Source organism: Solanum dulcamara, chromosome 7, assembly GCF_947179165.1.
Source record: "Solanum dulcamara chromosome 7, daSolDulc1.2, whole genome shotgun sequence".
Taxonomy (NCBI): Eukaryota; Viridiplantae; Streptophyta; class Magnoliopsida; order Solanales; family Solanaceae; genus Solanum; species Solanum dulcamara.
The window spans coordinates 3,847,141-3,862,859 of record NC_077243.1 but is presented as its reverse complement, the minus strand read 5'-3'; the positions used below and the strand labels follow the sequence as shown (position 1 = coordinate 3,862,859).

At 34.8% G+C, this 15,719-nt stretch overlaps 3 protein-coding genes across 3 annotated transcripts; all 3 read right to left on the bottom strand.

Moving 5' to 3' along the window:
• Positions 1–305: 305 nt before the first annotated feature.
• LOC129895081 (actin-interacting protein 1-2) lies at positions 306–6,325 on the bottom strand. Its single transcript, XM_055970721.1, has 6 exons — positions 5,853–6,325; positions 3,964–4,125; positions 3,080–3,266; positions 2,279–2,701; positions 1,257–1,664; positions 306–1,174 (listed from the first exon to the last, which is right to left on the bottom strand). Exons 1-6 carry the CDS (start codon positions 6,242–6,244, stop codon positions 917–919), a joined length of 1,830 nt encoding a protein of 609 aa, XP_055826696.1. The 5' UTR covers positions 6,245–6,325; the 3' UTR covers positions 306–916.
• A 3,583-nt stretch (positions 6,326–9,908) lies between these two features.
• LOC129896586 (protein MOTHER of FT and TFL1) lies at positions 9,909–11,362 on the bottom strand. The gene is made up of 4 exons (XM_055972522.1): positions 11,160–11,362; positions 11,020–11,081; positions 10,885–10,925; positions 9,909–10,139 (listed from the first exon to the last, which is right to left on the bottom strand). Exons 1-4 carry the CDS (start codon positions 11,352–11,354, stop codon positions 9,916–9,918), a joined length of 522 nt encoding a protein of 173 aa, XP_055828497.1. The 5' UTR covers positions 11,355–11,362; the 3' UTR covers positions 9,909–9,915.
• Positions 11,363–12,630: 1,268 nt separating this feature from the next.
• On the bottom strand, positions 12,631–15,502 carry LOC129896384 (uncharacterized GPI-anchored protein At4g28100). Its single transcript, XM_055972264.1, has 2 exons — positions 14,699–15,502; positions 12,631–13,140 (listed from the first exon to the last, which is right to left on the bottom strand). The coding sequence occupies exons 1-2, from the start codon at positions 15,347–15,349 to the stop codon at positions 12,802–12,804; spliced, it is 990 nt and encodes a 329-aa protein (XP_055828239.1). The 5' UTR covers positions 15,350–15,502; the 3' UTR covers positions 12,631–12,801.
• Between the last annotated feature and the right edge of the window lie 217 nt (positions 15,503–15,719).

Below are 15,719 nucleotides of genomic sequence, written 5' to 3'. Positions count from 1 at the left end.
AACTACAAGTACATTTTTAGCCTAATATCACCATCTTGGGCTACTAAATTTGATTTCTGACATCTTCTCGAAAAAAAATTCTTTATTGGCTACAATGTTTGATATTTAGAAATTGTTGTACTTGTTGGAAATCCATCTATGTCATTTCTATTTAAGAAAATACTTATCTATGCTATTATTTTTTAACTTTGATTTTGCAAAACTATCCAAACAACTTTTAATACTTTTTTATTAGAGTTTTGAATTAAATATATTATTTTTGCTGATTCAAACTTTTAACGACATAAATGAGCCTTTTCCAGATAAAAAATAAAAAAAAAACCGGAAAGATGGTCATTTCCCGTAAAAAAGGTAGCACAATCAAGGGGAAACACAACTGAAAAGACGTCACAAGTTACAAATAGGACCAAAAAACCGCAAATCCCTATAAAGAGTCTGAGCAATTAGATCACACTTGCATCATCCTAACACCAAAACTTGCAACTCTACCCGATTACCTATAATTGGAATGATAAATTTATATTTAAAAAATCAACGCATACCTACAAATGTAAGAAGCAAAACCATAATTTAACCATAATGGCTGCCGAGGGTCTTGTGATGCATCAGGACAAAGACTAGAACACCAACTTCACAGCATGTGATGCTTTCCATGGTTGAAAACAATCCAACTTTTAACTTTTTCATCTTTTTTCATCTATGAGGAAATAATAAAAGAGCAACTTTTTGGATACTGGGAAGTGATGATTCCTTCGGAAAAACTCGTTACTTGGTGGTTCCTTGTTGCCATGATTATAACTAGTGGCACCATTCATGAGCTGTCCGGAGTTGAGGCCAACCAACACTGCGTTTCCAGATTTGATTCACAATAACCTAATGTGCAAATATCAACACTTGTCAACTCAAAACATCTCAATTACTGAGGAGTGATTCCCCATACACGAACACAAGCATCCTCGCCAGAACTCACTATACTGCGCTCATCAGTAAAAGCTAGTCCATATACTCCACCCAAATGAGCTCCTTTGATAGTGATTCGATGCGATGCTGGCTTGCTGATGTCATATATGATAACACACGTGTCTAGAGATCCAGTAGCTACCATGGTGTTATCAGGTGACCAATCCAGGCAATTTATTCGGGCAGTATGATATAACATATTCTTAAGTTTTACCTTTAAAACATAAAAGTTTTTATTAGTTATAAAATGTACAAATGTATCAAGTAAGTTGACTACACAAGTTAAAGATTATTACCTCGCGAGATGCACGATCCCAGACGACAGCTTCTCGGTTCACATCTGCTGATGCAAACATGGAAACATCTGGAGAGTACCGAATGAGAGTAATAGCTCCCCTGTGTTTTTCAAGGACAACCTCTTCATTTACAGTATCACCCGTGATGGAATACAGATGCAGCTTACCATCCTGACCACCCACTATTGCTTCAGTTCCATCAGGTGAAATAGCAGATGCCGTCACCGTAAATCCGAGGTTTATGGTTGACAGCACTTTTGTACCACGGAGAAGAATGACTCCAGTTTCAAACGAAACTAGAGTTACTTCAGGAGAATTAAGGGCAAGGCTTAAGTCCTTAGGTTGGTTGCCAACATCTACAGAATTTGCATCTCCGCATTGATCTCCAAGCAGAGCTACTCTCCAGATCTAAGTCCAATCAAGAAGCAAAAAATTGCATTATAGCCAACAGTTATAAGGAGCTCCACTTTTGTTTGATTTGACAACATTTTCTTTTGAGACTTAGAAACCCTAAGTGTCACACGCATCACACATAAAACAGGTAACGTTCTTAGAAATGCACATTATTGATATCTACTGGACAAGAATGACAACAAATGAGATATCAATCATATTACTGGTAAAATTGGTGCAACTTATGCAAATGGTGAAAAAGTTCTTCTGTAAGACTTTTCAAATATTAAGGGTATACACATCACTATGGTAGACAGGCATGTAGAAATAACTCCCATGCTAGTAAATGGATAAATAGCTGATCTTAGAAGAGTGATTGTAATCCCTATTCTTTCTCCTCAGAAATATCAAGGAGAAATACTCGGTTTAAATTCTAAAGCTGGCTTTAAAAGAATAGAGCCTTAAGCTAATACTTTCTTTTAAAAATAAGTTCAAACTGTATAAGACGGAACCATAGAGCACTAGGTAGATCTCTGAGAGACCTTTTTCTATTCACAAAAAAAGTAAATATCACAACTCACCTCCTAATATATTATATAAGAAATGAAAAAGGAGATGTTACAACTCACCTTGTTGTCAAACGCACATGACACAATTTCTCCTTCCACAACTGCAAAGCATTTGATTTGAGAATTCACCTTTCTCTCTAATTTTCCACTGTATCCAATGCCTTGAATCCATTTAACAATCAAACCATCATAACTGCTAGACAATATGATTTTCGGGTCACTTCTGAGGACAGCTAAGGAATTAACATTTTTCATGTGTCCAGAAAACGACACGGGAGATTTTTCCAGATCACTTGCTGAGAATATGGAAATAGTTCCACCAAGAGAAACAGTAACAAGATGGTCATTTTGCCAGAGACAACCAACTAGCATGTCCTCAACTCCACCTGAACCAGGAGAAGCCAGTGTTTTCTTCACTTTCCCTTTTCCATCATCAGAGATGTCCCATACTTTTGCTGACTTGTCAGCAGAGACTGTGAGCACCTGAAATTAAAAACACATTCGACAATGTAGGTATATTTAGAACAGGAAAGATTGACAGTGCATAATGGTAGTAGACTATGAAGCTACAGTTTTAAATTTTCATCCAAGCTGGTTCTTTTACAAATTTGATGAAAAAGGTTCTGTGGCATTAGGAGAAAAGTATAATGTATTTTCAACCTGAGAAAATCAGCCAGAAAAATAGTGTAATATGGCATACACCAAGCCAATAACTTCAGTGTTTCTTGGCATATTCAATTCGCGTAGCACTCTCAAGATAATAAATTACTAAAATCCAGCACAACAGGGGAAATAAATGAAAATGAACTAGCATGGAGATCCAACAATTTAAAAAAAAAAAAGAGGAGATCCAACAATCACCTGTTTACTATCAGGACTCCAACTAACAGCATATATACTTCCTTGATGACCATCCTCAGATGACAGCTCTCCAATTATATCTCCTGTTTTGGCATCATAAATAATGCCCTTCTTGTCAGAGCTTACACTGATAAGTTTGCTTCCGTCTGGAGAGAACCTCAAGCAATTAACAAAATTTGAATGCTCCCTGCAGATCCATGACAAAATGACACTTAATCACAACCATTCCGGATGTGTCATCTATGACGCAACCATACTCATGTTATATTAAATAGCCAGATGGATTGTTCCAAGAACATATCAAAAGTAGCTGAACTCGGACTGGAACTGTAACTATTGTTTTTTATTTCCTTTAGAAATGCTAGGCAGTGGCCTTATGGACGAAAACCACATTGCAACAGGGACGGTAAAGGTAAAAGGTGGATAAAAGGGTGTATACGCACCATGCATGATGCAAGCTCTAATAATTTCAACTACAAGAATGGATTTATCATGCACACCAAAATGGACCCTATTAAAGGTCCTCCGCCTAGCCTTGAAAAGCTATGTTGCTTAGACTCTCCAAAAATGTTGCCGCACCCATGTCGGATTCTCCAAAAATAGTCCGACACGCACCCGTCGATACTTTTGAAGAGCCCGGGCAGCATAGTTGAAAAGTGCTTTATTTTCATAGAAAGATAGGTCCTAATGTTCTTTTAAAATTGTCAATCTTCTCTCTCCATTTTACTGTTTTACTGATTATTCTTCATTTATCAACATATTATTTCTCTCTGCTCGCTTTGAACATACATTTTGGAGAAAACAATAACCATATATTGATATTGATACCAAAAGAGAATGGGAGAAACTTGTTCAGATTCAACATAACAGAAAGGATAAGGAACCTGTGAGACAGCTTGAATTTAAATGGGGGTCCCTCATAAAAGTTCACCAAAAAGTCTTCGCCGCACGTGGCTATGCGAAATGGTCTTGTGGGCTTAAAAGCACAACTCAAAACTCTCCTTGAATGGCCATCAAATTCACCCACATTCGTTCCTGAGTCCCACCTGCCCAAGACAGTTCATCAATCAAGGATATTAGATATGCACAGTTGGCAATCTTAGGACATGAAAAGAAATAGGGGCATTTAAAATGAGCTCAACTGAGTGCTAAACTAGAATGAAAAGAAGAAGCACATGTCTTCAAGGTAAGGCTATCTCTGATAACCACAATATAAAAGCCCTTTTTTGGATAAGGAGGTTCAAAATAATAGCCCTTTCAAACTTTCTTCTCTTAGTTCTCCATGCTAGTCTCCAGCGTCTAATGCTACGGTAAGGAGACAGCTTAAAGTTGCTTTAACAAAAATTAAATATAAGAGCTTCAGGATCGAAAGTACATTTAGTAATATCATAGACAGCTATCAGTAAAGCGATTTTCTTTTGGAGCAGTACTTTCAGTTAAATTTATTACTCAGATTAAACAACTGTGCTCTAGTGACTTTTTAATATTAAACAGTTTTGAAAGGTAAGGCTTCTGTTTTTAATGGTTTCTAGTTCAGTTATCACATGATGAAATTAACTTATGAAAAATAAAGAAGAGAACTGGAAGTGTGCCAACTGTCCTACAAGAGATCTGAAGTCAAATTGATAGAAATTTCTGTCCATAAAAAAAACACTAACAAAATTTAATCAATACGGAAGAAGGTGATTTCTTCGGATTACATATTTATCCTTAATGACAATAAAAAAGCATGTTGTGTTCATGCAGTGTCCAGGACAGGATCGCACCCTAAGGGACATAAGGTAGGCAGCCCATCCACAAGCATCAGTTATTGATACTGCAGCTCGAATGTGTGATCTACAGGTTGGAGATAACTTTAACATTGCCCCAAGGCTTTCCTTCGTGATGACATTACCAATCAAAAATTTCAAGGCACATTATATTTCTTGGTTTCGAAGGACGCTCTAGTTGAGGATGCATTCAGTTATTTATATTCAACTTGACACATAGCAAGGGCTTACTCTACTAGTAGTGACTCGACTTGGTCTCACCCCCTTCCTACACTATACCTCCCTTTTAAAAAGAAATATTGAGAAACTCGTGAACCTTTCCGAGCGTCTTATCTTCGCGGGGCAATTGGAAAAGAAAGGAGTATTTAATTCGTCATGTGTAGAAAGCCTGTTTGGTTCTAGTAGTTACTTTACTAGATTTTTCACTTTTTTTTTCTATAGTGGAGATAGTCTCACGTAATGACAGATCACTGCCATATTATTAAAAGCTTGTGGCAAGGATGAGTTTCGTTCTTTTGCTCGCAAGCACAATGTTTAGACATACAACATGCTGCATATACGTCAAATGGGTAGGCGGAGATCACATTTCTGATCCAAATCCACCTAGAATATGTAGCAATCAGAGTATCAAAACAATCTTGGACATTTACCTTGCTTGTTTAAAAGAAAAGTTAAAGTAAACTGAAAGCAGAAATTCCAGCCTAAGCATTAAGAAATATTATATTTTGAAAGGGAGAAAACACAAATTTAGCTCAATTTCAGAGGATCTGGTGTGAGCTTCGCAAAGCATATCACGCCTTCAGATAAAGGAGGAGAATTGTAGTATGCTGACAGCAAAAAAAATATTCAACTATGATAAATTCTCTAAATACATCATTAGGACTTGTGTATAGAACGAAATGAATAAAGCAGATTATGAATTTGCACAAATTTAGAACAACAGAAAATAGCCAAAAAAAAATAACAATGACAGAAAGAAAGAAGAAGGAAAAGGGGAAACTGACATGAAGGCACGAACAAGGGATTTGCCCTTGCCATCACCAGAAGCAACAATACGCATTCCATCAGGAGACCATTGAAGGTCATCGATCCGACCCGATAGGACCCGAAACTCTTTCTTAAGGACGAAGTCATTATGGGTCCCCCAGATCCGAACAGTACCTGAAACGTCAGCAGAAGCGATCCACTCACCGTTAGGAGAATAACGAGCAACTGTAGCCTGATAAGCATGTTCGCCGTAAACTGCAACTTGGAGAGGGCGATCGAGGTACCGGATAATAACGGATCGGCCGTTACAATAAAGGATTGAGTTGGATTTCGGGTCACCCGAAATGAGAATACCCCGACCTCGTTCCGTGGAAGGTATACAAGCGTAAGTTTCTTTGAGCTCAGCCATGGAGATTTGTGCTGTTTATGGGGAAAAAAAGTGAGAAATGATGGAAGATGGGGGAAACTGATTTTGCGAACTGTACAACTACTTTTAGCTCCTTACCTTTTTCGATTATCGTCTGACCGTGCCAGCACGTTCTTCCTTAATGACACGTGTTCTCTTGTTATTGGGTATGTTATTTTCTTTTTGAACATAATTATTGTTACAGTTAATTTACTTTTATCATTTTTTGGAGTATGTAAATAATGAAAGAGAGAACCAGTACAAGAGGTGAATTAAAAAAAAAAAGTCACAAACACTTATTCTTTTTTTAATTATATATCTAACTATTGAAAGTGTGAGTTTTTCTTTATTTTTTTATTTTTTTTATCATATAACTAAAATATTCTATATTGATAAAAATTAAATAAATTATTAATATTAGTTAAAAGTTAAAACTAAAGTATTTTCATCCCCAAAAAGAAATTATTTTTTAAAAAAAGTTTAAAATATTTTTCTCACTCATTGTATGTATCTAACTCTTACCTTGATAGGAATAAGGTCTGCGTTCACTCTACCCTCCCCAAACCCTACGTTGTGGAATTTCACTGGGTTGTTGTTGTTATTGTTGTTGTTGTTGTATTGTATGTATCTAACACAAAATAAGAAAAAAATTGAAAGCGGAGGGTTAGATGTGGCGGGGTAGATTTTTTTTTAATAAAATATATATAAAAATAATATCTAAATTATTATTTGAAGGTGGGGAGACGAAGTAAGAATATTTTTTTAAAACTTTTATAAAAAAAATTAGAAAATAGAAATAAAAAAAAATTGGGGGGTGGGGGTGGAGATGGAGTATGGTGAGAAAAAGTGATGGAGTGGGTAATAAAAAAATATTTTATTTTATATATTTTTTTAAGGGTGGATAGTAATACTTTAATATTTAATTTTAACTAATTCTAATAACTTATTTAATTTTTGTCTAGGTGGAATATTTTGTCTATGTGTAGTGTGATGTGTCAAAAATTTTAAAATGAAAAAGAGTGTAGCATACACACCATGGTGAGTGTGGATTAAAAGAGAGAGGTATGTTTCTCAAACTAAGAAGTAATAATTTAGATATGAAACTCACACTCTCAATAGTTTAAGTATGAAACTCAAAAAAAGAAGGATAATTTAGATGTTTTGACACTTATATCAAAAAAATGTGGAAAGTTTAAAATAGAGTGAAATATAATCAATTATATATATCCAAATACAAAATATACATAGTTTTTTATATCACAATTATTTTTCTTGTGCATCATACTGAACGTGTACTAATTGTTGACAATTGATTGATTTAAGGAAAAACTACACAAAATGGATATTTTAAACAAATTATTTATCACTCTATAACCTTTTCCTAAATATTTTTTTATATATCCCTTCGACCAAACTAATTATTCCTGTACCTCTTTAATTATTTTTAAATTCGTGCGCTAACATTATGCTGACGTCAGTGTCCATCCTACATGATATCGATGAAGTATCACAGAGGATTAGCTCGGTTCTATATGATACCGATATGGTATCAACATACCGACGGAGTATCACAAATAATATTTTTGCTAATTAGTTTAATAAATAAAAATGTGATTTTAATAATTTTCTCTTATTTTTTAAATTTTTATATGTTAAAAAAGTAGTTCAATCCTATATGATACCGATAAGGTATCAATATATTGTTATGGTATCATTGAGAATTTTAAAAGTGTCTCATTAAGAATTTTCAATATCATTATAATATACGAATATACCGTAATATCATCATTCATTTAATATCGAATGACTTAAGAAAACCTTTATGATACCATTAGAGTATATATACTGTGATGGTATCATTCAACATTTGTATGAAACGATCATTAATGATTATATGAAACGATCTTTAATGATACTACGTCAGTATATAATAATTTTCACAGAGATGTAGCTAAAGGATTGAAGTAGACATTAATGATACCATGACAATATATAGATATACTGTGGTGGTATCATTAAGAACTGACTCAGCTTCAATAATACCATGTTAGTATATTGATACTGCGACAGTATCTTATTCGCAAATCTCATGTCTTGGAGGTATGAATTATAAAAAAATATTTGTTTGTAATTATTTAGCTTTTATGGATATGGGCTTAGTTTTTCCTTGATTTAACCATACAAATATGGACCTTCTTAGGCTAAAACTCATTTCATGGCCTCTTGGCTAAGCTCATTTATCGAAGTATTTTGAAGAGCATAATAAGATGAAGTAATAGTAAGCCGGCCCATACAATGCCTGGGGTCATTTGCGTGCACTTCAAAATGTAGAATTAAGAATTAGCAATATACGAACTAACATTGGTAGATTTAGAATTTTCAGCAAGGAGATTCAGAATTTGAAAAAGTAGATATACGAATCAGCCGAAAGGAGTTCGATATTAACTATTTATACATAAAAAATTATTTTAATCATACATAAATAATATAATTTTTCATCGAAGGAAGTTCTGATGAACCACTAGGTGACTCCATCCCTGCGTACTGTTATATTAATCTAAGAGAAATTTAAGATAGGTAAAACAGCTGATAATCAACCTGCAATATTATCAGTAGAAAGAAAAAAAAAAGAGGTCGAGTCGATGGGTTTTCCGTGGAACTAGTGTGGTAATTTTCCTCCAAAAATAATATATAATGATTGGTATGTATATATTTCAGCATGTAATAGGAATCTGTTGCATTGCTAATTCTACATTTTATAAATTATTACTTATTGTTAGTATTCTTTGTCATCCTTTTCTTTTAGCATTTTATCTTTTGACTTTTTCTCTATGTTTTTTTTTTCATTTTATCTTTTGACTTTTTCTCTACGTTTTTTTTTTCAGAACTACTTGGTAATGTTTTTACTTGAATCGAGGCAGGGGCGGACTCAAGTCAAGTTCAGGAGTTCATTCGAATCTATTATATTAAAAAATTATACTGTATATATAAGATGAAATTTTTAATTTATGTGTATATATTTAACATTGACCCCCCTGAGCATAAGCCAAAGGACTAGCTCAATGGCAAATGAGATTTAATATTTTGCCTTAGCTTGTTTCTGCTCGCGGGTTCGAATCCGAATAAGCAATTTTTTTTTCTGATCCTTCATAAAATTCCTGGATTCGCCACTGAATCGAGGGTTTACCAAATACAATTTATTTACCACACAAAATAGTAATAAGATCTACGTACACATTATTGTACCAATCCCCACTTGTAAAATTATATTGGTTATGATGTTGTTTTTAGCATCGTTTTAACTTTTAAGTGATTTGATAATAAACAAATGATAGTGTAAAAAGTTGTACCGTCTAAATTCGTGAAAGAAATGCAATAGTACGTGAAAAATATAATTAAGATCGAACTGGGGAAGTAAAAAAAGAATATATGTAATACTAGAACGAAGGTACTTAAGCACGTAAATATAGGTAAGTTATATAATATAATACAACGATCGGCAACTAGCAAACATAAGTTTTTCAAACGGAAGATCATAACTTAAAAGAGTAATTTGCTTAATATTAATAATAAGTGCCAAACACAAAACATAGAAATTAAATTATACCGATAGTAGTATTAATTAACGATATTCACACATGATATATATATTGATATAGTTCATCGTCGATCACTTAGCGCTTACGGTTTGCTGGTTCCTTGTGAGCATTGAAATAAACAGTTGCGACTGGAACACCCAGATCAAGCTGATGCGCAAACACCCTAGTGCAGAAATAAGACCTTGCTACTGGTGGCTGCAAAATTCCCTGCATTGGCGCATTCTGTCGAAACAGTACCAATATGTACCTGTGTATCCCAACAGGTGGACGTGGCCCAACATACCCAAGTACCTCCTTTCCTGCGATTAATCCATATCCATATCCATATATTTTGCGTTAATCATCGATGGCACTAACTGGATTCTTAATTAATTAATCAATGTTAAATTTCCATTTTTTTGTTCACGGTAAAAAAGGGAAGTGAGAGATATGGGCAGGGGCAGATTTACTGCCAAGTGAGTAATATGGTCTCTAGCAAAAATAGGTATTATTGCTATTCCTCGGTCGTCGTGGCATTTTTCTAACTTTCCAACTTTAAAATTTAAACAAGTATTTCTTTCATCGTATTTTTTTTTCCATAGATATATATCTTTTAAATATCTTAAAAATAAATTATTGTAACTTATAGTATTTTTTTATATAGGTTTCAATACTATAATACTATGTAAATTTTATTTTTAAAAAACTTAAAAGATTTTATGTCCGAATGGTTAAAATTAAATCATATGAACTGAGAAATTCGAACGGTATTTTATTGATTTTTAGTTAAGAGTTAAGGTTTATATCAAGAGGATATGAAGATGACAAGTGGCATGAAAAATGCTCACTAGGCTAACTCCAGCTTATATCCAGCTGTACATCCGGATCTACCACGTCATTGACAAAAAGAAATGAAAAAAAAAAAGACGAAATATGTTGTTTAGAGATATTTGTTCTTTTTATCATCTATAATGAAAAATCTCTTCTTCTCGATCGTCTTTTATGTAAAGTTCTCTGAATTATTTATGTTTGCATGAGATTTAAACACCAAAGACATTTAATTACCTCGAGCAACATTGCTGCACCCAGGTATGTCTGTCACAATCCTGAAACAAAGCCAAAAACGTATACATGAGGAGTCAACAAAAGTAAATTAAGAAAAAAAAGGATAATCATATGTTTTAAATTAATTTGCTTTACCAATGCACCCACTCTCTCATAGTTGGTTCACTTGGACTTGGAGCATCCGGGTCCGTCATGACCTTTACACACAAAATGTATGCATGTGTTATATGATTTAATTTATATATACTGACAGTTATAAATTAACAATTCATTACCAGAGTGTACAATTCTTCAGGATGGCCACTGATGGTGATTTTAGGAGGTTCGGTAGCAATAGATGGTTTGATATCACAACCATTAGTGACATGTTTGTTAGCATAATGGACAGACATAGTTACACTGGGCACGAACATGTCTACTACATCACCGATTACTCTACCAACAACCAGAGGATCAACTTTTCCACCCATGATTATGTTTGTTTTGGATCAATTGGGAGTAGAGATATATATATTTGGGTTTAAATAGACAATGTTCAAAGGATTTTGGTTACCTACGTACGTTTTGAACATGCATAGGGCAATAGAAAGACAAGGCAGCACGTGTCGACTTATTAAACTAAAATCCAATTATAAGTTCTTGTAAAATGTAGACACGTGTTGTTACTAGGAGAAATATCAGCCATCGGTTACATATTAAAAGACAATGGAAATGGAAGCAACAGCTAAAAAGTGAGGAATTCAGTGTGCTTAAGACAGAGATGAAAGAATTGAAAGGCAATATTCAATGGAGTTGGCTCCATTTTTTACATGCATCTATGCTTACTTTCTTCTTTTTTGGTTTTGTTGTTTCCCTAGAATCCCCATACCTCTTGCCAACAACATACATACCCAAAGTTCGCAAGGATTCCCTCACTAAATTGAACGTTAACATCCTCATCTAACTCCTTTCACCAAAAGGATATTTTACGTTCATTCTCTTTTTCTGCGCAGAACTAAATTGAATAAGAATAATTTAATATTAGTGGAAGTTCATGCAGTTTAACTCGCAACGTGACAAATAAGTGACAAATAAAAGTAAACAAAGGGAGGGAGTACCAAGCTTTAACGTATTTATGAAGCGAGGACTCAACTTACATGTGCTAATTGCAGTAATATCAAATTAAAGCAAGTTGCATCAACATCTGTAGTTGGGCATATTAATTAGAAGATGGTAAGTAAAAGTGGTGTTTCAATTTTACCTTTATTTAAATAAAGCGAGTTGTTTGAATTTGGAAATCTAAAAAATACCACATAAGAGAGAAGGGGTTACTAACTTTTAATAGTTTGACTATATACTCTTAAGAAATCTTTGTAAAATCAATTTGATACTATTTCATTTTATCTTTAATTCCTTAAAATTACAAATTTTCTGTGCTAAAATGGATTCTTCAACTACTACTTAGTACTTCCTAGTTCCTGTTACTCTGTTTAAGGGCATGTTGCAGATTTAGATAAAAATTGAAACAGAACTTCAAAGCATAGCTATTTAGCAGTTCAAGTTGCTTAATCTGAAGTATTGAAGCAGAAATTACAGATAATTCATATGAATAATATGTATTTAGGATTAATTTGAATGCCAATACTTCAGATTGTGGGCATGGTTGCTGAAATAGAATAGTGCTTTGGCTAAGCTTGTGTAAACTGTTATTTGTGCGATGACATATTACAGTGCAAGTTTTCTGGCATTTCAATTTGACAGTAGCAATTCAATGAACAGCCATTTCATTCATTTGCTGAACAAGTCGTTACACAACCACAAAAATTACAATTTCACTAACCTGAATGAACGAATACAGAGGTCCGAATTTGCCCTACGTGGCATTTGAACAACAACTACATTTTTTAGTACAAGGATCAAGTGCTGGAGACTAAACCATTAATTGAAGAGCAATGCCACAAAGTTTATGTACACTAAAACTAAAGGTAGGATATACGGATAAAGTGATGCCTGAATAGCAACTGCATCAGATTCATCGTTGATCTCCGATGAGTCTACTGCAAGAGGCATACCATCACTGTTAAGTGTGCACGACTGAGGATCTGAACTGCCTTCCGTCAACATTAGAGCCCTCAAAACAGAAGAAACTGTGTGAATGTAACCGGATCTATTTTTGTTGAGAAGCCACGTTAGACCCATCAATTGGCAATCCCTGCTGTGCATTTTCTTAGTCCTATCCTCTAACCTGCTATTGTTTCCGACTCTGGCCTCACTAAGCTGCAATGTATCACCATGCATTAGAGAATATAAGATAACCTTCTAATTAGTTAGTACCTTAGCATGATTTTAGTCATTGGCAAAATTTCATACTTTCACATGATTCCCAAGTACAAAATTCTTTTAACTAATAAACAGATCAATTCTTTACATGCAAAATGCAAACACCATTGAGAATTATGAGCTCGCTCCAGTGCGCCAAAATATAAATTATCATCATCCAAGGCTAAAGAAATCTACAATTAGAACCAATGATAAATGTAATTTGAGATAAAACAGCTCAAAATACAGGAAATATAGCTGACAACGAAAACCCTAATGAGACGTGATTGTCATGAGATTTGAATTACACCCACCCACCACCACCCGTAGGGCAGAGGCCGCACTACAATAGAGGATCCAACCAAAGGTCCTAAGACACTATCTAAAGTTCTTTTTCAGTAGATGCAGCCCAACAGGCTCCTAGAATTCCAATGAGAATTATGATTGGCAATAGAAGAATACCACACAAGTAGACCACAATAAAACAACTAATATGGAGGAGTTTCCATTTGCACATACTCTTATAGTCTTATTTAGTTTTCCTGCTGTGTGAGATCAACACCTTATTTGACTCTATTTGACTATGACTTACCCCAGACAAACTGGTGGATAATTTACCTATTGATATGCATGCTATTGATCCTGAGCCTTCAAATATTCTAGTTGTCTATGCTCAAGCCTAGTGTAGATACTTCAATTGTATTACTGCTGAATTAAACAGGATTTCCAATAGCTTTTCTTCTTGAAACGAGGTCACTGCGTTAAAGACTATCTATATACAGACAATTTTTTCTATTATATGCAGGTCTGAAAAATGACTAATTGGCAATAGAAGAAGATGACACCATATACACAGTAATTTGACTTCTTCTGTAACCTACCTATTACAGAAAAATGTTCACAAAACTCAGAAAACTTGGGTGCCATTTCTGTTAGGCAGCATTAAACCTTTGCAACTGCCAAACACATTACTCCAAAATTACAGAGACGAGCATATAGAGAGAATATTTAAACCAAAAAGAGAGGTTATTTTGAACAAACTTTTGGAAAATGAATTTTGGTCATAGTTTACACGTGCGATGTGTTGTCTTCATCAAAATTACTGGATATTGAAGAGTGTGTTAGCTCTCGCTCCTACTTGGTTTGTGTGCGGTACATGCATTGGAGTCCGACTAAATTCAAATTCGTGCTCTACATGGCCATTTCTGGGACAGTTTCGATCCCGGGCCTCAAACAGGAGAACCTGGGTGCGGAGGAATATTAACCATAACCCATTTTGGTTACTATTTGATCATTCTTTAATGGAGCATACGAAACCAAAAACCCCAAAGTTCATACTTTCTCTTCTCTTCTTTATCTATCTATAACACCTTTTCCCCTAACGTAAACTTAATTTATAAAAGCAAAAGCAGATAACTTCCCCAATTTCTCTACATTTTCATTCTATATTTCAGAATTGAGACCCACATTAGGCATAAAATGAATAATCACAGGGAAATAGAAGGGGTTAGCTTACCAGATAAAGACTGTTCAAGCACTTGGAACAGCCAACAAGACCAGTATACCCATTATTGCTCAAACAATCTCTTTCCAATTTCTTCACGCTTTTATCACCTACCAATTTCCCTTGTGAATCTACAGAGAATGCTTCTGGGCAGCTGAGTGGATGAAGCCTAATTCCACAGTAACAATAAAATACATCACAAGTCTTGTTTGGCTTCACCAATTCAATACCTCTGTTGCCCAAAGCCTTTTCAATAGAGTCCACACACGTCTCCGAATCGTCGGGGAGCACCGGCATATCAACGGAAGTCGACAGTGGGAGTTTTGTAACGGCTCTGTGTAGTGCCGTTTTAGAGTAAGCCGAGTAGAGCCAGGCTGCTAGAACGGGGCAACAACGGGTCTGGTGTACTTGACCCGAATAACTGTCGGACCCACAAGCTGATTTAACGCTGTGGTAGAGGTCTTCCGGTAGATCCAATGGGCAACTGGCGACGTTCGACTGCTCCGGGAAAGCAGGAATTGTGGCCGGTGGTGCAGGGGAAGGCAAGAATGTTTGAGAATGGACCTCAGCTGGGTGGGGTTCGGGTAAAACCGGAATGGCACGTAATTCGGGTGGATTACCCAAGAAAAGTAGAGTAAAGAAGAAGGAAACGTAGAGGGACATTGCTTTGAGAATGAGGGAAATGTGAAGTTCAGTGCTTTTTGGTATAGCAAAAAAAAAAAAAGTGGAAGAGTGGGAAGAAAAAAATGGAAGTTTGGTGGCTTTATTGATAGACCATTGATTATGGATTTGCTTATTTATCTTTTTGGCTTTTATAATGTTGGCGAGTTAGATATATATTTAAATTTTATAAATTTTAAATAACAATAGATGTTATTAAGTAAATTATATTTGATAGATTGAATCCGTACATCAACACATCAACTTCTACCTTCACCCTTAACTAATCTAATAAAGATAGTGTTGAAGAAAATCTTGAATCAATGAGAGCTAGGAGAAGATTTTGAGCTAATGGGGCAATAGTTTAGGGGTA

Bases quoted from the DNA above. Each gene is read 5' to 3' on its own strand.
- LOC129895081 (XM_055970721.1), bottom strand. From the start codon at position 6,244: ATGGCTGAGCTCAAAGAAACTTACGCTTGTATACCTTCCACGGAACGA. The intron at 2,702-3,079 runs GTGATTGTTGGA...TTTTAATTTCAG, and splicing joins GGAGTCCTGATAGTAAACAG to GTGCTCACAGTCTCTGCTGA. The intron at 1,665-2,278 runs GTGAGTTGTAAC...GATTGGACTTAG, and splicing joins CATGTGCGTTTGACAACAAG to ATCTGGAGAGTAGCTCTGCT.
- LOC129896586 (XM_055972522.1), bottom strand. From the start codon at position 11,354: ATGGGTGGAAAAGTTGATCCTCTGGTTGTTGGTAGAGTAATCGGTGAT. The intron at 10,926-11,019 runs GTAAAGCAAATT...GCTTTGTTTCAG, and splicing joins ATGAGAGAGTGGGTGCATTG to GATTGTGACAGACATACCTG. The intron at 10,140-10,884 runs GTAATTAAATGT...GATTAATCGCAG, and splicing joins GTGCAGCAATGTTGCTCGAG to GAAAGGAGGTACTTGGGTAT.
- LOC129896384 (XM_055972264.1), bottom strand. From the start codon at position 15,349: ATGTCCCTCTACGTTTCCTTCTTCTTTACTCTACTTTTCTTGGGTAAT. The intron at 13,141-14,698 runs GTAAGCTAACCC...GATACATTGCAG, and splicing joins GCTTGAACAGTCTTTATCTG to CTTAGTGAGGCCAGAGTCGG.